We start from the raw sequence: 19,076 nt of genomic DNA, 5'->3' as shown, positions 1-19,076 counted from the left end.
TTTATTAACTCTTGTGATGCCATGCATTTAATACGTGGATTCTTCTTGTGACTCTGTCGTCCTCACCAGCAAGTTGCAACCAAAGGAAAATTATTACTTCTGCACCAGGAAAAGAAAAAGGGAAACTATTACCTGGATTTCTGAATGCCACCCACCATTTGCCTCTTATCTTTATCACTGGTCCATGGCATGTATCATTTACCTCTTACCATCATTACTAGAATATAATGCGATTTATTTGCTCATCCAATTCACTCCATGCGCCCTGCATTAGCACAAGCCTTTGCTATTATTTCCTGGATATAATTCCTCTCCTAGACTTACGCATTGCTTTATAAACAAACACTAAGATTTCAACAAATGATAGCCCTCCTTAAATGCAGTTATTTTTTTCCTTATAATAAAAAAAGTTTTTTTTTTTTGACATGAATATCCTTCTAAATATCGAATTTTGCATTAATACTATTCCAAAATTAATATTTACATATATATCCTCGTAAAACTCTATTATTGTACAAATACCTATAATATAGCGGTTGCTCTAAAGATGTTAAGAAAATCATATTTATATTAATTAAAAATAAAATAAAAATTTAAAATTATGCTATTGTCCTTGTGTTCTTCTTCTGCTATCGGAATCGCGATCTATTTGCTTGTCTACCCATTAAGGATATTTTAGTCATTTTAATTTGAAACCATTAATTTTTTAATGTCGTTAGATAGTATGGGTAGATATGCAAAAACAAAAAAAAAAAAAAAGTAGAATGACAAAACAAGTGTTTGACGAGGGTATACATGCAAATATTAATTTTGGAAGGATATTCATGCAAAATTCGATATTTAGAAAGGTATTCATATAAAAAAAATCCCAATAAAAATATTACCTACTTTGGCATTAGTGGTTGAGCCGGTCTAATCTTTTCAGCATCATCTTTTGTATTGAGAGATAATAATCTAACATCGAATAGGTTAAGAAAATCACGCAATAGAACATGTTATCCCATGTACCTCATTGGATCCACTTAATCATACCTCTGGAGGTCGATTCAACTTGAACTCAAGAGACTTTGTACTTATCAATTTGTTAAAAACTAAAATATAGAATATTATACTACTAATAATAATAAACTATTAAAAGTTAAATGGATAATATCTTTGTTTTCTTCTTAAGCCTAAACCTTAACGTTTAAATTAGAATACTTAGGGGTAAACAGGTGATGTAAAATAACAATTATTAAACCTAGGGGAGGACATGGCGGACAAAGTCTTGCCCGACAAAAAATGTTACATGGATGTAGATCTTGGAGGACCCCGCAAGAGATCTCGGATGCACCCGCCGAGAAGCTCCTCGACTACGGACTCCGGTCTCCAGCTGTGCAGGACTCGCACGTGTCAACTTTCACCGTCTTCGGCGTTGCGAGGAACGGCGTTTCCCTGGCACGTGTCCTACGCTTCTCCCTCATCGTTATCCTCTCCCTTTCCTCCTCCTGCCTCCGATACCGAACATACCGAACATCGGCCATCCTCGCTCTCTGATGTGAGCCCTAGCTCGCCGTCCGCCGACGCAGCCGCCGTCGTTAATGGCAGAGATCCCCTTCGCCGGCATCCTCGACCTCCGTCTCTCACCCGTCTCCTACAAGACCGCCTCGCCGGGTCTCCTCCCCCTCCGCCGCTCCCTCTCCGGATCGCCGCCGGCGAGGCCGAGACCAGCGTCCCACACGTTCGCGAGGCCTTCCACCCCGCCCTCCCTCGAGATCTGCTCTACCACCGGTACTCCAGATCCTCACCCCCTTCTTCCTGCTTCGATTTCTCTGCCATGAATCGGATCTTTGCGTCGAGATCGACGTGCTTTATTGCCTTCGTCTGGTTCTTCTTCTTGTTGTTGTTGTTGTTGTTTACTGGGAGTTTGGTGGTTTGGGCAGAGTGCTCGGACGGGAGCATCATCTTTCGATTCGGTGATGCTGCTGAATTGAAGCAGGACGGGGTTGCGATCGAGGCTGATAGCTCGGGTTCAGAGGAGACGGAGGTGAGAGGCTCTTCGATGGGAGAATTTGGTGAAATCGATCAGGAAACGGTGAAAAGATCCGATCTTGAGCTGGAAGGATCGGTATCTCTGGAGAGTGGCGACGGAGAAGGTACTCAGACTGTAGAAAAAGCTCCAAAAATCGAGTCTTGCGAAGGCAGAGAGGATAGTGGGATACAGAAAGAAGAGAAAGTTGCTGTTTTAGCGATGGAGAAACTGAGAGAGATAGATGTTTCCCATGGTGATGGTAAATTGAGGACGATGGCTACAGAAGTAAGTGAACAATGCTCTACCTCAGGGATCATCGATTTGGATGGTTCCTTGAAGGCGGAGAAGAAATTGGAAGGAATGGAGGTTTTGGATGGTGATCAGACAGTGCAAACTATGGATTTGGAAGTTAAAGAAGTTCCACAAGAGAAGGAGAAGGGGAGTTCAAAGCCTAATATTGCAGTGCTGGAATCAATGGAGCCTCTGGGTAGTCATCAGGAAAAGAGTGCTTTCGCTGTAGAGAACAGTGACATTCCAGAAATTGTGAAAAATTCTGAACTGGGTGCAAGAGCATTGGAAACATCAGAAATTCCCATTAATGTCGAGGATATAAAAGTCAACTCTGTGGGTGAAACTTTACAAGAACCAAGGAGTTCTGATACGGATAATCAGAGATGTGACTCCAGTGATGAAATCCGCCTTGCCGCAGAAGTTCCAGCACCCAGTGAAGTTGATAGCATGGAAAGTATTTTGGAAGATACTGAGGCTTCAGAGGTTTCTAATGCAATGGATGCCGACCTTGATGTGGATGTTGAATCAAATTCCTCTTCTATAGAAGATCAAGCAAAGAAGAATACGGTTGAAAGATCAATGGTGGTAAGCTTCCGGCTTTCTGTCTGCTATATTTATGTATCTTTTATGCTTTTGCTCTCTTCTCAATGATTTCAATAATGTTTCCAAAGTTTTTTTTTTGGGTTCAAAGTCATATATTAATTTTTATATTATTCCTACTGCTAGTCTTTGAAGGTAACTGCCCAAATAATAAATAAAAAAGCATGTTTGATTGGAATCAGAAATGCATATTATGATGTATAATAAATAATTGAGCACCACTTAGCTGGCGAGCTGCAGGATAACATACTTATTCCGATGGCACATGAAGCGTAATCATAATTTATGGAGAGTAAATTGCAATGAATGCATAAATGCCCAGAGATATGATATCTTTCTGAAGAGGAAGAATCCATTGATAAGATGGTCCGCTGTTCTTAATTCAAGTGTGCGTTGCTACATCCATTCTTTAATCTGCAGTCATGAGATAATGTATGTCTGGGTTAATCTAGGATATTATTGATTTTGGGTGTAGATCAAACTCATGCCTTGCAATACTAGGAAAGCTTTTTGCCATCATTTATTCTATGTCTGGTATAGTAAATTCAATTTTCAAATATATGTTATTGAAGTTGGTATCAGATTACCATCATTAAAGTTATCAAAGAAGGCCTTTTACCAGTTGATGAGAAAGAAATGCATTCATACTTAGATATTGTATTGTTGATATTGACTTTCTAAACTTAATGCCATATCCCTTACCTTCTCCTAATCTGGTATTTATCTGTTACTCCATTACTATTAATGGCAAGAAGTTTTGTTCTATGATCACTAGTCTCTATCAGCCTATAACCCTCATATGGATTTAGGATTTTAATCAATTTTCTCCTGAAAAATGTAAGCTTAACCATTCAGCTTAAGAATCACTAGAAGTTTATACCTGGTAGCGAGATTATATCCAAATATAAATCTTTGTGAGACTTTCTCTTACGATGTTTCTTCTTAGTATGATGAATGGTTTATGTGAGAGCTCATGTTTTGCATTGTGTAACTCCCAATGTTTATCATGCATATAGTGCATTGTGAGCAATATCCCAAAGGATGATGAGTTGCATTTCCAATTCAAGATCTAAACTTTGAATTCCTGTTTCTTTGGTTGTATTGGAATTGGTAATTCTACATCTGTCATTTAAACCTGATATTAGTTCACTTTTGGTACATATATAGGGCCAAATTATGGAAATGACTGAACAGAATAATGGGAGTGCTGAAGTGGCTGGTCCTAACAGGTATGCTTATTCTCTTATTAAACTTGAAGTTATCTAAAATGATGAGGTTGCGTGTGGCATATTGCTATGATAACCCATAGGTGGGGTTGCACATATTCCTGGCTAGATGTCTCTAGGATTCTTGATCAGACTCCAACTTGTATCATAATTATACGAATCGTTTGTTGTCTAAACATTGTCTATTTATAGTTTGATGCATGGATTTTTATTTTTATGTCTGTCTTGGCATATTGCTTATAGTAATTATAAAGTCAGAAGAAATTTCATTCTCTTGACTAATTCATTTACAATCCAGTGTGACTCCTATATCAGCACCATCACTTTCCCTGTCTTCAGGAGCTGCCATCTTACCACATCCTTCAAAGGTAAGCCCTTTTTGTTGTGCAGCCTTGTTTATGCGATTAGTTCTGTCATGCCTGCAGTAGTGTTAAAAAAAGTCGATATCTTTTCTCCATCAGCATGTACAATGATTATAGGGAGACAGAAGTAGGTGGACGTATCGAACCGAAATAAGATCTAAGATTGACATCTTGATACAACTCAAAATTTTGTCCAATTTTCATCGATCTCAATTGATCCCTCGTTACTGCCCATAGGATAAGTAATGGGGCTCATGTCTACAAGTGCATGTTCTCATTTGTGACTCAGAGATGTGATGTATGTTATATGGAGGTTCCGCCTGACTTTGAATTATTGTTTGAGTACTTTGCACTAATTAATTTCTGGGGATTATCAAATTTGAACCTCTGTCTTAGTGAAGCTTATTTCCATCTTAATGGATCACATGACTGCTAATCATCAATGTGTTAGTGGAGCACCTCGAAGACTCATAAAAGCTTGCATAGAGCTGAAATCGATCACATACGATGCAATTCTATCCAGCTCATGTCTCAAATTGGATGAGGATATTTATATGCTTATCTATCTAGATAGGGGTATGGGTATGGATTCTGAAATTTTTTTCCAAGTTCAGATATCGATATGGACATTGATGTATTGTCTGGATATTCATATTGATTTAAGCATAATATGTAGATTTTTTTTAATTTTAATGTCAAGTTTAGGTTTAGTTATGATTGTATAGAGTATGGCACAAGTGACACACCTATCTGTGGAAACATGGAAATAGGAGCTTCATAATGCTTCACTTTAGAGCAAGATTTTAAATACCATGGGACAGGGCTGTCCCTTTTTTTTGGGGAATGGCATGCCCCATGTATCAACACTTGGGATGATTAATGTCTCATCCCATCCCGGTCTATTTCTTGACCCATCTTGTCCTAACATGCACCATCCCAATACTCAGGATGGTGGGATGCCTTGTCGACCCGCCAATATTTAAAACCTAGCTTCACAGTTTGAAATGTACAGTAAAATAGATAATTATATTTATATGTTTAATTTAGACTATCCAGATTTTCATGATCTATTCCATCGTATATGTTATATATGACTACTATATATACTTTTTCAACTATCAAAATTCGATTACGTCCATACTCAAAATAAACATGGATATTGAAAATATGCAGTTCATATCAGCAAGTGAATTTGCTTTCCATGTCCATTAATTGGGTTCCTGTATTGTTATTGTCATGAGCAGGGCAACTCAGTTATAAATTTTAACCTTAGCCAAGAAGCCTTGCCTCAGTTATATACAGTTAAAGATATTATCAGGCTATAAACAATCACAGGATATCCTGAGACTGGCTCCTGGTCAAACTTAAACCCTACACAATGAATTGCTGACTAGTTCCTAATCAAAGTGATCTTGGGTTTTAGGAGGAGCCTAGACTAAATCCGGAAGGCCAACCGGCGGTAGCGATTGTTGCTATTTAATTAACCTTATGCTGCAGAGGAGAAACCTTTCAAGGTTTTTGTACGACATGGAATGGGTATAAAAAAGATAGAAGACAGCTGAGGAGGAAACCTCTCTTTTCCCCTTGCAGTCCCATTCTTCACTTCTTTTTCCTTTTTAGCCATGGGTTCATGTCTTTGATTTGACTAAATTGTGTAAGTATCTCATCATCCCTTTTTTTCATTTTAATATTTAGATTAATCAATTAACTTGATATGTACTGTCTAAAACTTATTCATACAGATGTACGTTGTCCTTTCAAGGTGATTTGCACAATTGTAACTTTTCTAGGATCTCTACCATGCATGATCTCTCCATTTCTCCCACCATGCCTCTCCTGAACTGAACCATCTTAACCCTTTTCAGCAAGAAACTGATAGGTCAACATTCCTGTTTTTGTCTGACATACTGTCCATCTGAATACCTCCTTGGTTCCTTTGACTTGTTGAAATAATGATCCATAATTCAATCTTTGATTGCTTTCAGTAGCATGATACCGTAGGCTTCCTTGATGTTGCAAGTGCCTATATTCTTGGTCAATGGAGCAAATGGTGAAAAAAATGCGCAAAGTGGGGCTTCTATATGGCCTTTTCCTAATCACTAGAGGAATTTGGAATTTGAGGGATTGCATTATTGATACTAAAAGAAAATTCCATACAGTGTTTTCAGCATTTAGACTTGTAGGCAAAAGCAATATTTATGAAGCAAAAGGATAGTTAAGCCGCTTTAAAAGTGGACGATTAGTAAAATAAAAATTTAAACATACTATGGCATCAATGTCCAAGACCATCCAAGAGGTGCATGCTTGATATTCCTTTGGACGCATGCAAGCAAGCAAGCAAGCAACCATGCTCTAGGTTGGTGTTGGACGTTTTATACTGCCTGCTACTTTCTCCTAATGTACATCAGTTTTAAGAAGAAAATAACCAACGAAACAGAATGGTTAATCCAATATTTGGAGGACATAAATTATGTGTTCTGTCAAATTATACCTAATGTGCCTGAAGTGTATATGAGCATAAATGATATCGTTACAAGAGGCTCTCCGTACTAGGGGAGTGGAAATGCATGTTGTAGTACAAAAAAAAGGTTCTTCTATCTCATCTTTAGATAAATGGCATACAACTTCAACGTGTCTTGTACAAAATTCTTTTTTCTTTAAACACTACAATCAGATATATTACAATTCGTCATTCTTTATAAAATAATTTTTATATATTTTATATATTTCACCATTTGAAATGTTCGTTTTAGAAGTGGAACATGTTGGACAATTTAATTACTTTTTTCCCTTTTTGGTTTGGGCTATTAGAAAACATCCACGCTCAGTAATATTAGAATAATAATGCCAGGCGTTGACAGGTGGGGAAGATGCATACTTTGTGGCATGCAAAAACTGGTTCGGCGTAGCTGATGGAGTAGGTCAGTGGTCACTAGAAGGTATTTCTCTTTCTAAAAGCTTAAGTTTATGTTCTGTTTTCTTTTAGCTAGTAGTTATGTACTTCATCTTTCTGGCACAACAATGTTTCTAACATATTTCATCATCATGAATACGGTTAAAGTTTGGATTCTGCATTGTGATTTGATAAACATACCTCAATCTAAGTAGCAATCTTTTGGAGCAGCAAAGATAATTTCTTTAAAGAAATGAGATAAATTAATCAAATGTAGGAAAATGCTTTCTTCATTAGACCGAGCAAGGAAAATAATTCTCTCTCTCTCTCTCTCTCTCTCTAAAATAGATGTTCTCAAACTCTCATCCCTCCCCATCTACCCTTCCCATGAGGTCCAATGCTACAAACTGGCTTTTTTCATCAAAGATCAGATGACTTAGTGAAGTAGCCAATATTTACATCATTCTTCAAGACATAGTAAATTTCAAAATTTATAGAGGATATGACCTCTCAAGCTCGAGGGAAACCAATGAAGCAAAGATGCCATTTTTCTTCAAAGAGGAAAAGTATTCTTTGGTATCCTCACACATCTTGATGATTATGAGTTAATCCAAAATGCTGGTCCAAAGAAAAGCTTGGACATTAAAAGCAGTTATTGTGATTCGAAGTCACCTTATCTGGTGATAATCAGTCTTCTATCATTTAGAAAATTGCAACATGATTTGATAGCGGAAATCTCATAACAATCCCATTGCACACATTTGCATGCACGCAAACAACTGGGTCACACGCAACCCCACTCCCCCATTCTCATGTATCCATATTCATGCACACACACGACTGCCACACATGGAGGTATATGCATGTGCATGCGCATGTGCACATGCTTGCACTTACACATGCATGGTCATGCTCACATGCATGTGCATGTTTGCTTACATGCCCATGCACATGTGCACATGTGCAAACTTAGACACACTTGTGCAGTCAGACATGCAGTCATCCATGATTGAACCCTGTGCCCATGCTTGTGCATAAGGAACCATAACGGAGTTTCTGGGAAGGATTTGAAATTCCTTGCGATGAAACATGTAATCCTAGATAGGAATTAATAAGGAAAAGATGGCACTGACCATGGATGGTTGGGGAAATTCCTGTTGGTTCAAAACAACACAGACGGTGTTGGCTTTGTGGTAGGCAAGACAACCATGTCCTCCAACATTCTTATGCTCATGGCACACATGCTAGCATTTGCAAGTCATGAAAAAGTTGAGGAATTAGGAGAAACGGCAAAATCTCATTTTTAACAAACTTATTTTTGGTTTAGTGGCTATTTGGGATCTTTCCCAAAAAAGAATCCTTATACTGTTTTTTTTATATATATTTTTAATCTGATCTAATTTTTCTGTTACTCTTTTAGGAATCAATGCAGGATTATATGCTCGAGAACTGATGCAGAACTGTGAGAAATTAGTTTCAGAATGTCAAGGTGTCCCAGGAACTAAACCTGACCAAATTCTAATTCAGAGTGCCGCTGAAGCTCGTTCTCCTGGTTCATCTACTGTTCTGGTTGCTTATTTTGATGGACAGGTGTGTTCTTGAGAAGATAAATAGTGATATTAACTCGTGATGTTAACAATCTAACTGGGAATTTGTGATTAATGCAGTCCTCTTTTCTATTATAGCATCCGAAATCATTTGTTTTCATTATGGCATCTGAAGTCAAGTTACTTTGGTTTTTCTTTTGAACTTTGGAGAGTCCTTGACACTTATAATTATCAATTTAATACAGGTTCTTCATGTGGTCAATATTGGAGACTCAGGATTTATTGTGATAAGGAATGGCACAATTTTGAAGAAGTCCACCCCGATGGTTTATGGATTCAATTTCCCCCTGCAGATTGAAAGAGGAGAGGATCCTTCAAAGTATATAGAGGTACAGTAATTCCCATTGCAGCAGTTCTAGTAGGTGTTACCAGGAAACTTGGTGTCAGGGTCTCAAAAGAACATTACAATCAATTTAAATGTATTCAATCTCAGGTCTATGCAATTGATTTAGATGAAGGGGATGTAATCGTGACCGCAACGGATGGCCTGTTCGACAATCTATACGAACAGGAAGTAGCAGCAATGGTATCCAAGTCCCTTGGGGCCAGCCTCAAGCCTACGGTGTGAATCCAACCATACCATCAGTTATTTCAATCTAAGCATTATTTTCTCATACAATTTAGTTTTTCAGGAAATCGCCGAGTTCCTGGCACTGAGGGCTCAGGAGGTCGGAAGATCGCCATCGGCGAGAAGTCCATTTGCTGATGCAGCCCTTGCAGCTGGATACCTTGGTTTTACCGGTGGCAAACTCGACGATGTGACCGTCATTGTTTCCATCGTCCAGCGATCGGACTTATGACTTCATCTTCCATGAATCTGTAGTTATTTAAATCCTTATTTGCACTATGGTTTTGGTGGTGCGGGCAGTCTACTTGTGCAAATAGAAGGGAGGGTACAAAAGGTGTAATCTGGTTAATTTCTACTCTGAGCTGCTGGACTTTGTGTTCGGCTCAAGTTTTGGGCTGTGTAATAAATTCCCAGTGTTTGGTCAATGCATTAGCTGTTCTGCTTTCAAATCTAACATAAACTAGTTATCATCTCGTCTCTGTCAATATTTTTTTTTCTTATTCCGAGTTTCAATCACAGCCATATAAATATGGGAAGGTGGTCGACATGAACTTTTTCACCATTTGTTTTTCATAAGTTCACTTGTCTGGCTACGTGGGTTCAGAAATATCTCAGCCACAGACCGACAGTCCGAACGATAACTCTTCTGGCATTAAAACAATCTAAAAATAAACGATAGTTGATTGATATGTATGTAAAGAAACTATCAAACTGGGGGCTCGATATAACGAGGAGGAACCCTCCGAGATACAACTCTAAACACCAACAGCAAATAGACCCGTTTCAAATGGATTACAAAAGAGATCCATGGATGCAAGAGATGGAGTTAAATGTAGTAAAACAAGGGAGCAACCGCTGCTGCAGCAACAAGAATGAACGATGGAACCGGCAACGCTCGGGCACCTGACAGCGCTGGTGATGGAGCTGGGACTGTTGAAACACTTCCGGACACTGAAAGTCCTCCGGGGGTTGGAGATGGGGCTGCAAGATTACAAGACTGGCATCAGGACTGCACTTCTGGCTGAAACTTGCGTTCTAAATATGAAATATATCGACAAATATTTTCAACTCAATAGAAATAAATGACCGTCATCAATGTTCAAGCAGCAGTCATACCCGTTATAGCCAGTTGAAATAGCAGCCATCGTATTATGACGATCATAGTTCGAAATAACTATAGAAAATAATGTACGATATTGTTTTTATAATGTTCAAAGACATAATATTATTGAAGAGAGATTACCCATAGTTTTCGTTTATGTAAGGGTTAGTAATTAGTGTAAGTCTATAACATATATCTTCCACTATTTCATTCTAAAATTTAGAAGAAAAAGCTAGTCAAACAAGAAAGAATTACTAGCAGTCGGATGAGCATTATAAAAGCATGCACCATGATTTTTCTGAGACAGAGAGGACTTCATTTTGTTAATTTCTAATATACGGACCTCCCAAATATAGCTTAGAAAATATAACGACGGTATGTCCGACGGAAATTTATTGCCGGATGGCGGTCTCCTTTATATAAAAAGAAGAAGAAAAACGAAGAAGAGGAAGAATAATTTATTAATAAGATTAAGTCGACATTTTAAATTATAATGAGATGAAATTATATTTTGGAAAAGCAGAATAGAAGACAAAAAAAAAAAACAATGATGTAATTATGACATGATTTATCCCAGGGGAAGAAACATACCAGGGGCTGCACCAGGCACACCAGCAACTGCAACTGCAACAGAAAAAAAAGCAACCAGTTTTAGCTTCTTCAACCTCGTTTATCAAAACCCAAAAGCCAAAAGAAAAATAGCTTAAAAGCAGTGCTGCTGATATGGACCAAGCAATGGGAGGAAGGAGAGGAAGAGGACCCACTCTTGCACTTGCTGAATGGAGGGGTGGAGACCCCACAGGCAGAGGGGAGGGTCAGGGCCTTGGTCATGTTGAGGCTGACCCCAAAGTCTGAACTCCCCTTGAAGGCCTCACAGAGGCAGGCCGCATCCTCCTTGACCACCTTCTTGAGGCCAGAGCAGCACTGCCCCTGGGGCTTGGTCACCTTGCTCCCTTCCTCCACAAAGGACAGGCAGTCAGCCAGGTTGAGAAGGGCAGAGGTGCAGTCCATGGAGGGTGAGGGTGCACCCACCTGAGCCCCATCCCCATGCACCATGGCCAGGCTGAGCCAAACGGCAAGGACCCATGCACGCTTGCCAGCCCAAACCATTGTTGTTAACAAGAAAGAACTAGTGGAATGCAAGAGAGACTCAAGGCAATGGCTAGTGCTAAGAGAATGGCTTTGAAGCAGGGGAGTGGAAGGGGAAGGGTGGGGTTTTAGAAGAGGAAAAGAGTGGGGTAGGTAAGATAAACAAATGGCACGCTTGTAGCTGGGTGGAATGATGGGTGGAGGTGGGTGTAGGCACTAGCTTTGGAGCCCAGCCTTTCAAAAAGGGTTATTATTATTTTTTCAAAGACAGAAAAACTTACAGAGATAAAATATAGAGAAATTTGGCACAAGATGGGTCTTTAGCATGGGGCATGTGGTTGGAGCTCTGGATGCATTGATGGTCCTTGCATGGGGATGATGAGAACTTCTGGAGCCTGGACTTTACCTGGGACCAGGCTCACGAGAGAGAATGCACCTCAAAATTCGGGAAACCGTAAGTTTGACTCATATTGTAACTGCACCAGGTCTTTGGAACTCATTTATGCCCTCATAACCTCCATTGAAGTGATGACATTGGAGAAAGGTGACGACTTACTTATACGACACCATCAACTCTTCCGTCACATGGATGGTTTCGCAAAGGAAATGTAATAGAAGATAATTGTTTATTTTTGCTTAAACGCAAAAGAAATTAAGGGAAGTATGCAATACTCTTTTATCTCAAATAGTATGGAAGGAAACTATACACCAAAAATGCCAATTTGCTATCTCCTTCTTATTCCTCTCTCCTATATCCTTTGCTACCATAGTAAAATTGCATTCAGGATCCCTTTTAATTCTTCCTCTCTCTCTCTCCTCCTTAAAAAGAAAGATTTCATGTGAAAATTTTAAATATTCTCATAATTTCCTAAAAATAGATTTGGTTAGTTTGGTTGCTGGGGCTAATACAATGTTGGCTTTGGTCTAACTAGCGCCAAAATGTTGGTGAACCAGATTATTTTTCTTGAGAAATTCTCTTTAGATGTACGTTGATACATGACATTTACTTGGCATGAGTTTTATCAAAAATTACATCCTACATCATGTACACCATATAGTCGTGCATGCTGTTAATCACAGCCGCTCGTTTTTATAACCCCATCCATCATGTGCTTATTTTGATGCATTGCTGTAGATATGAGCGGTTATAATTACCTAAGAATTAGGCTCAATTTTCAATTTTTGATCTCTCTAATAAATATGTCAGATCCAAGTTGATAAATATTTGCCCCGATCCTTATCTAACCCAACTCAAACAATTTGCCACCTCTAAATTCAGTAGTCTCAGAAATAAACTATAAAATAAAAAATGCAAAGAAATAAAATATAAAAATGATCGAATACTTAAAGCCAAAACAACTATTAGTAATATTGGACGTCACCTATAAATAAAAGATGAAATGAATGAAACGAAATATGAAAAATGATCGAATAATTAAAATCAAATTATCCTTTCTTCCACATCCCAAAAATAGGATGTGAAACTGGCATCAGATCCTAAACTTTAGGATGGGAGATGCCCCCAGCCTCTTTCGGATTTCAATGTGACTCATGATTCAAGGATCTTCCATCGCTTCAACTCCAACTGTGCCCTTTGGTGCTCGCGTCCATTGAATAAGATCAGCTTTATAGGCCTCCCAAAAGCACACCTTTGGCTATAAAATTAGGCTCCAGATGTTTTTCCATTCATGCATTGAATCCATACCACAGAATAGGTAGAGTAGCAAGGGGAGTCGTCACCAATGTAAACCATGAATACTGGATATTACTCCAATACACTTTCATTCACTACCAAGGTGCTTGGTACCTAGAAATGCAGCATTTACAAGGTTTAATGCATTTAAGATTCATCTACTCATGTAACATTGGAGCACATCTTGTAAACCACCAAGAAGATGAAGAGGTGCTCTAAAATGGTTTACTTAAGGGTTTAATAATTCATCTAATTAACCAATATTTGAGGGTTTCATTTCGAGGTTTGCAGTCACCATCCCAACGTAAGTTAATAACGGTTGTTGTTTCCAAATCCAGATCATGAAAATTTGAACACTGTTCATATAACATTTATAAGCTTCCTGTTCTCTAGAGCGGCCTCTCGGTCTTGAGAATTAGATGATTCATGGCATGCATACATCCATTAGTTTTGTCTATCAGCAAAATCAAAAAGTTTCATCAGCTTTCACCAACACAAAACCCACCAAGATCTCAAAATCCACATGATTTTATATTCCAAGGCCTCCTGCATCAAGCTGCCATCATTTTGTTGCTGTACTAGTAAAAGTGGACTATATGTATCTGGATTTCTTCATGGTAAGATCCTAGAGACTGATGCAAGAATAAAATGCTCTCTAATTTTACCCATCCTTCAAAACAAGCCATAAGAACTAATGATTGCACCTAGGCCAAGCTAACACTTCCTGACGAAAGCCATGAAAATAATGACAATGGATGCGTGAAACCATGAGAGCAATCACAGATCACAAAGAATAAGTTTCCCCTCAAAATAAGTCCATTTATAATAAGGGCTCCCACTAGATTTGAAGCTGCAAAATACATGGGATTTTAATTAGGGCTTTCAGCAGCTAAAGCAAAGCCAATATCCATACACAAGTCAAGAAGAAAAGAGACCCAGTTTAAATACAGCAAGCCATACAACAGACACCTTCTTCTCCATCCCATTACCCACCTTTCCATCTCTGGTGGGTTCACTTGCACTCTAGGAGCATGTTGTTCTCAGGGGCCAGGCCAATGCAAGCCCTCAGGATGTTCTCGAGCATGGCTCTCTGCTTTGCGAGGGCGTTCACCACAGGGGTATCTGGAGGGACCTGTTTGCACCATCAAATAAATTCAAGTTACGCACTATATGGCATGTGTTTAGAGTCTTCATCCAAAGCTGGCATGATGTCAAATAACATGGTATGCTACCCTTGGTCTTGGATAACTTTGGACTTCATCTAAAATGCCCATCGCATGTTGCGGCATACTATTGCATTACACAATGTCTTAACTGAATAGGTTCACTCAAAAAAAAAAAAATCCAAGATGACTTAGGACCAGTCACTCAAATGCTGTGGTCTCATCTTACAATGTAAACAACATATGCCAAGGGTTTAGTCCACAGATAATTAGAAGAACTAACAATTTGAAACTAAAAGAGTAAAAATTTGATTATAGATTTACTCTAACAACATGACATCTATATGTTTCACCATATGCAAGTCAAATATCATACAACAAGAGTTATTCTTGAAGCGATGATGTGTTAAAAATACCCTTGAGATATATCGAAATTAATACTTAAATAAATCTGCTTTATTACATTTCATATGGACTCAAAGCAGGTACAGCAATTTTCAGCTAAAATATTATAATGGATTAAAATACTATTTCTTGCTGAATGCAGCACTATGTTAAAATAATTTTATGCTAATATAAGTTTATCGGCGTGCTTCTTAATATGTTCTAACAGGATCGCAACGTAACATATGAAGTTGATCGCAGCATAACACCATTCATTAACCACCTTCAAAGTTAAAACAGATTAACAACTAGAAAAATAAAAATGAAATCCCTTTCTAATGGCAATTACCAATATGAAGCCAAACCCAATAAAGGAATAAAAAATTAAATATTTTCACTTACAAGGGGAGCTTTGGTGAGATAACTCAAGATACTGGCCACTGGATGGAAGGAGCTGAACTTTTCCTATGGAACCAAACCAACAAGATTACTAAGTCAGCCCAACCCAACTGACAAGTAATTTTCCTAGTGAGTCATTCATACACACCTCTCCCTCAGATTTGAGCTGAATCCTAGTACTGAGCTCAGCCAGCAAAACCAAATCCAGGATGATGGGCGCCGCCAACAGCGAGTCCTCGCATGTGTTGTGAAGAACGATTGTGCTCCTCCCACCCATGAATATCTCTGATGTGTATTCATCCATAGCCCTCTTGCTGTCCCCAACATAGGGCACATACTATAACAACACAAGCAAATAATTTGTTACTGTACGAAAACAAGCAGCCACAGCATCAGCATAACATTGGTTGGGTGCTTACCTTGATGACAATAACATGGTCTGGATGCTCCCCAGGCTCATACAGTATGCCATTGCTAGAGACCATGTCATCAACAACATTGCTCTTCGAAATCTCCTTCGACCGGAAAGTTTGTGGGGCAGAGAGATTCATGCCATCATTGTTTCCCAGATGGTTGTAGCTAACTATAGAGGTTGGCTAGAAAAAAGGAATAAAAGATTTTGTAAATTTATCTCATTTCATGCTCATGTTTCATCATGCAAGGCAAGCTACTAGTCCAGAAAGATTATAAGTAATTATACAAATTAATAAAAGAATCAGACAGTCTATCATATTGCATTTTGTACATGTATTATTAAAATCCATACTTCTACTAATATCCATGCCCACTTCAAGAAGAAAACTAAAGCACCTATTTTATATTTGAATTCTGACAGAGATGAATACTAGAGAGTTTTCAACGTTATTTCAACTTGATGGGAGTATTATGTATTGTAATTAACTTTTAGGTATGAAAACTCAATAATCTGAGTGCGGCAAAGATTAAAAATCTCTGTAAAAAATTAGATACCTTGATTCCAGCTCCCACAAGAAAATCCACCAAGACAGACTTCATCTTTGTCTGCCCACTCTTGAAGTCATCTCCACCAATAAGACTGTTCCTCTTAATAGCCAGATCAATGAGTCCTGCACGTTAGAACTCCCAAATATTAACATCTAATAACTTCCCTCCTGCGTCCAAAACTACCGACAACTCGAGCACAAGAATGATACCCGGCACAAAGGTGTTCTGAGGGCTTCCATTGATGAATGGGACATTCTCTAGGACACAAGCTAGAGCATACAAGGTTGATGGAGATATCTCAGCCTCGTTCCTGTCCAACGAAGCCAAGAGGTTCTCGATAGTGTCATTGAGCCCCACAATCACATTGCTGTACCTTTCAGTATTTGCTGTCCATAGCACCACCACCTTATCCACCTTGTTCTTCTCCTTAAAATCCCTACTCACATTCCAATTCAGAGATCACTCTTGAGAGAAACAACAAATACATTCATTTGATTCTCAAAACGTTAAATAATTGTATTTTTTTCACTATTTTGATGCCAGAGAATCCAAAAAAAAAAGCCTCTTCTAATCATCATAATCCAAGCCTTACCTTTTTTTTCTTTTTTCTAGTTAAAATAAAGTTTGTTATGGAGTGCAAGTAAGTTGAGAAGCTCCATAGAAGTATTAAACAGAGTTCACAACCAGCTCTCATGCTAGCATCAACTATAAAGTCCAGAAGGCTAATAGCTGATAGCTGATGGTTGATTGATACAAATTGTGAATTTATATTGGAGAGAAGTTCATAGTTGATTGATACCTTATGTCCTTGATGATTTGTTGAACCTGCTCCTTCTTGGTCCCCTTGATCACGTTATTAGCTCGTGACCCCTGGTTTGCAGCAATGAAATCGGCGTCGTAGATCCCGGGGAGTGGGACCATGGACTCCATGTAGGGCCTGAGCTGCTTCTGGAGGTCTATGTCCAAAACCTTGGCCCTGGCCATGGCATCAGCCAGGTTCATGTTATTTATGTCCCACCCTCCAAAGATGAGGTCGTCTGGGTTAACCTGCAGGAGGGAGATAAAAGAAACACACACACATAATTAACTTAAATACTTCCACAATCTTAACCATAAACAACAGTAATTTTTCCAGCTACACCATGTCATTAAGTCCTTTACATTAAGTCTTTCAACATTTATTGAAGATAATATGAGTTCAACAAACCTCTCTCATAGCTTCCATCTATACCACCTCCATCCTCCCTTCTTCCACTTCCTATTTATTTTCAAACAGAGGACAAGATGGCATGGTCTGGGCCATGCTTAGCCGTGAGGGTGGCCCCAATGTTCCCTCCCTCCCACACAACACCAATCTCGTCGATGTGGCCTTTCGGGCCAAGCAAGTCTACATTAGAACCCAACAGGGCTGCGGACTAGGTAGCCCCGTACAGGCCAACTACTTTTTCTGAAGATGCTCTGCGGGTCGAAGAAAGAAAGCTATCTAGAGATTTGTTGTTTTTAACTAAAATTATATGAATACATTTGCTTCTATAAAACCATATGTTAGCATGTCATCATTATCATCAAAATGAGCATCATCATCATCTTAGCCATCCTACTTTTCCCATCAGATATGGGCTGGATTACAAAAGGGAACTCAAAGTTGAAGAAACTTAACAAGTTGAACAGAGTTTAGAATGGAATGTTAACTCTCTGGAAACTGATGCCAGATTTTTAATCAATGTAAATTAAACAAGAGATTTTTTCCTTTTTTTTTTGCATAAAAGCAGATCGACGAGTTGATGGACGTTACTTGCCATAGTTTAAGCCCACATAATCAAGGAACAATCCTCGAAAAAATATTTTAAACTTAAAAAAAGTGTTCTTGAAGGAGAAAGCTCGATAACTGCTGACACAGGATACTGTATTTATATCAGAGGCTAAAATAAAAGCAGCTCCAATAATTAATCATTTTTTCCTGTGCATTCCTTTATAATCCAGTGACTCCTGTCCTTCCCATCAAAGTACGAAAATTTGATCTTTTCCTCGTCCATTTTACTCTTTAAAATCATAAAAAATCATAAGAAAAAAAATTACCATGGGAAGCAAGCTCTTGAAAGGAGCATAGATCTCCTCCCCATTGAAAGATCCAACCCTGATGGTGGAAGCCTGGGTCAGCGACCCATAATAGTTAGCCTGCTGCACTTTATCCTTGGTCGCCCATGAGATCCCCCTAATCACCATCATTAGATCATAACACCAGTCATTAAGAAACATTAACCACATCTTAATATGCATTAAAAAAATTATAAACTCACTCTCTGTTTGCAATGACTCCAGCCGTGAGGGTGGCCCCATTGTTCCCTCCCCACCCCACAAGCATCACCCTACGAAAAAAAATAAAATAAAAAATAAAAACAACGACCACATAAAATCGTTAAAAAAATGACGACAATACTTCAAAAAGAAATCTATGATAAGATTGCGAGATTTACCCGAGCTTGGGGACGTGGGTGTCGGTCTTGAAATCGTATCGGACGGTTTTGGGCCTGACGATCCATTGGTAGGACCCATCACGGTTCTCATGGACGAGCTCGGTGGTCTCGTAGTGATACACCGACTCGATCTCGTGCTCCCCATACTTCACGTTGGGGCTCTCCACCTTAAACTTCTCTATGAACATCTTCTCTCTTCACCAGAGATTAGAGAGAGCGAGGAAGGACGAAAAAATATATAACCGTTG

General features: G+C 38.8%; 3 protein-coding genes across 5 annotated transcripts; 1 reads left to right on the top strand and 2 right to left on the bottom strand.

The window, feature by feature from the left end:
- The first annotated feature begins 1,230 nt into the window (after positions 1-1,230).
- Positions 1,231-10,018, top strand: LOC103701738 (probable protein phosphatase 2C 62). Of its 3 annotated transcripts, XM_008783899.3 has the most exons (9): positions 1,453-1,770; positions 1,923-2,887; positions 4,070-4,131; positions 4,427-4,496; positions 7,342-7,429; positions 8,804-8,973; positions 9,176-9,319; positions 9,424-9,552; positions 9,623-10,018. In XM_008783899.3, the coding sequence occupies exons 1-9, from the start codon at positions 1,581-1,583 to the stop codon at positions 9,788-9,790; spliced, it is 1,986 nt and encodes a 661-aa protein (XP_008782121.2). In that variant the 5' UTR covers positions 1,453-1,580; the 3' UTR covers positions 9,791-10,018. The 3 variants fall into 3 exon arrangements, with proteins under 3 accessions (XP_038985951.1, XP_038985952.1, XP_008782121.2); XM_039130023.1 differs by having other exon boundaries at positions 1,231-2,887; XM_039130024.1 differs by lacking the exons at positions 9,176-9,319; positions 9,424-9,552; positions 9,623-10,018 and having other exon boundaries at positions 1,231-2,887; positions 7,352-7,429; positions 8,804-8,967.
- Positions 10,019-10,210: 192 nt separating this feature from the next.
- LOC103701737 (non-specific lipid transfer protein GPI-anchored 11-like) lies at positions 10,211-12,767 on the bottom strand. The gene is made up of 3 exons (XM_039130025.1): positions 11,425-12,767; positions 11,252-11,284; positions 10,211-10,539 (listed from the first exon to the last, which is right to left on the bottom strand). The coding sequence occupies exons 1-3, from the start codon at positions 11,768-11,770 to the stop codon at positions 10,385-10,387; spliced, it is 534 nt and encodes a 177-aa protein (XP_038985953.1). The 5' UTR covers positions 11,771-12,767; the 3' UTR covers positions 10,211-10,384.
- A 1,240-nt stretch (positions 12,768-14,007) lies between these two features.
- LOC103701736 (inositol-3-phosphate synthase) lies at positions 14,008-19,016 on the bottom strand. Its single transcript, XM_008783897.4, has 11 exons — positions 18,829-19,016; positions 18,652-18,720; positions 18,431-18,566; positions 17,151-17,398; positions 16,561-16,787; positions 16,358-16,473; positions 15,808-15,984; positions 15,537-15,725; positions 15,392-15,454; positions 14,436-14,574; positions 14,008-14,292 (listed from the first exon to the last, which is right to left on the bottom strand). Exons 1-10 carry the CDS (start codon positions 19,014-19,016, stop codon positions 14,455-14,457), a joined length of 1,533 nt encoding a protein of 510 aa, XP_008782119.1. The 3' UTR covers positions 14,008-14,292; positions 14,436-14,454.
- Between the last annotated feature and the right edge of the window lie 60 nt (positions 19,017-19,076).

This window comes from Phoenix dactylifera, chromosome 9 (genome assembly GCF_009389715.1).
Source record: "Phoenix dactylifera cultivar Barhee BC4 chromosome 9, palm_55x_up_171113_PBpolish2nd_filt_p, whole genome shotgun sequence".
NCBI lineage: Eukaryota > Viridiplantae > Streptophyta > Magnoliopsida > Arecales > Arecaceae > Phoenix > Phoenix dactylifera.
The sequence above is the reverse complement of the archived record's forward strand: the minus strand, read 5'-3'. Positions and strand labels throughout refer to the sequence as shown.

Excerpts from the sequence above, each read along its gene's own strand:
- LOC103701738 (XM_039130023.1), top strand. The coding sequence starts at position 1,253 with ATGGCGGACAAAGTCTTGCCCGACAAAAAATGTTACATGGATGTAGAT. Across the intron at positions 9,320-9,423 it reads ATCCTTCAAAGTATATAGAG|GTCTATGCAATTGATTTAGA; the intron begins GTACAGTAATTC and ends ATTCAATCTCAG. Across the intron at positions 9,553-9,622 it reads GGGCCAGCCTCAAGCCTACG|GAAATCGCCGAGTTCCTGGC; the intron begins GTGTGAATCCAA and ends TTAGTTTTTCAG.
- LOC103701737 (XM_039130025.1), bottom strand. The coding sequence starts at position 11,770 with ATGGTTTGGGCTGGCAAGCGTGCATGGGTCCTTGCCGTTTGGCTCAGC. Across the intron at positions 11,285-11,424 it reads TCCATTCAGCAAGTGCAAGA|TTGCAGTTGCTGGTGTGCCT; the intron begins GTGGGTCCTCTT and ends TTTCTGTTGCAG. Across the intron at positions 10,540-11,251 it reads TGTGCCTGGTGCAGCCCCTG|CCCCATCTCCAACCCCCGGA; the intron begins GTATGTTTCTTC and ends GTAATCTTGCAG.
- LOC103701736 (XM_008783897.4), bottom strand. The coding sequence starts at position 19,016 with ATGTTCATAGAGAAGTTTAAGGTGGAGAGCCCCAACGTGAAGTATGGG. Across the intron at positions 18,567-18,651 it reads GGAGTCATTGCAAACAGAGA|GGGGATCTCATGGGCGACCA; the intron begins GTGAGTTTATAA and ends GATGGTGATTAG. Across the intron at positions 15,726-15,807 it reads ACCATGTTATTGTCATCAAG|TATGTGCCCTATGTTGGGGA; the intron begins GTAAGCACCCAA and ends GTGTTGTTATAG.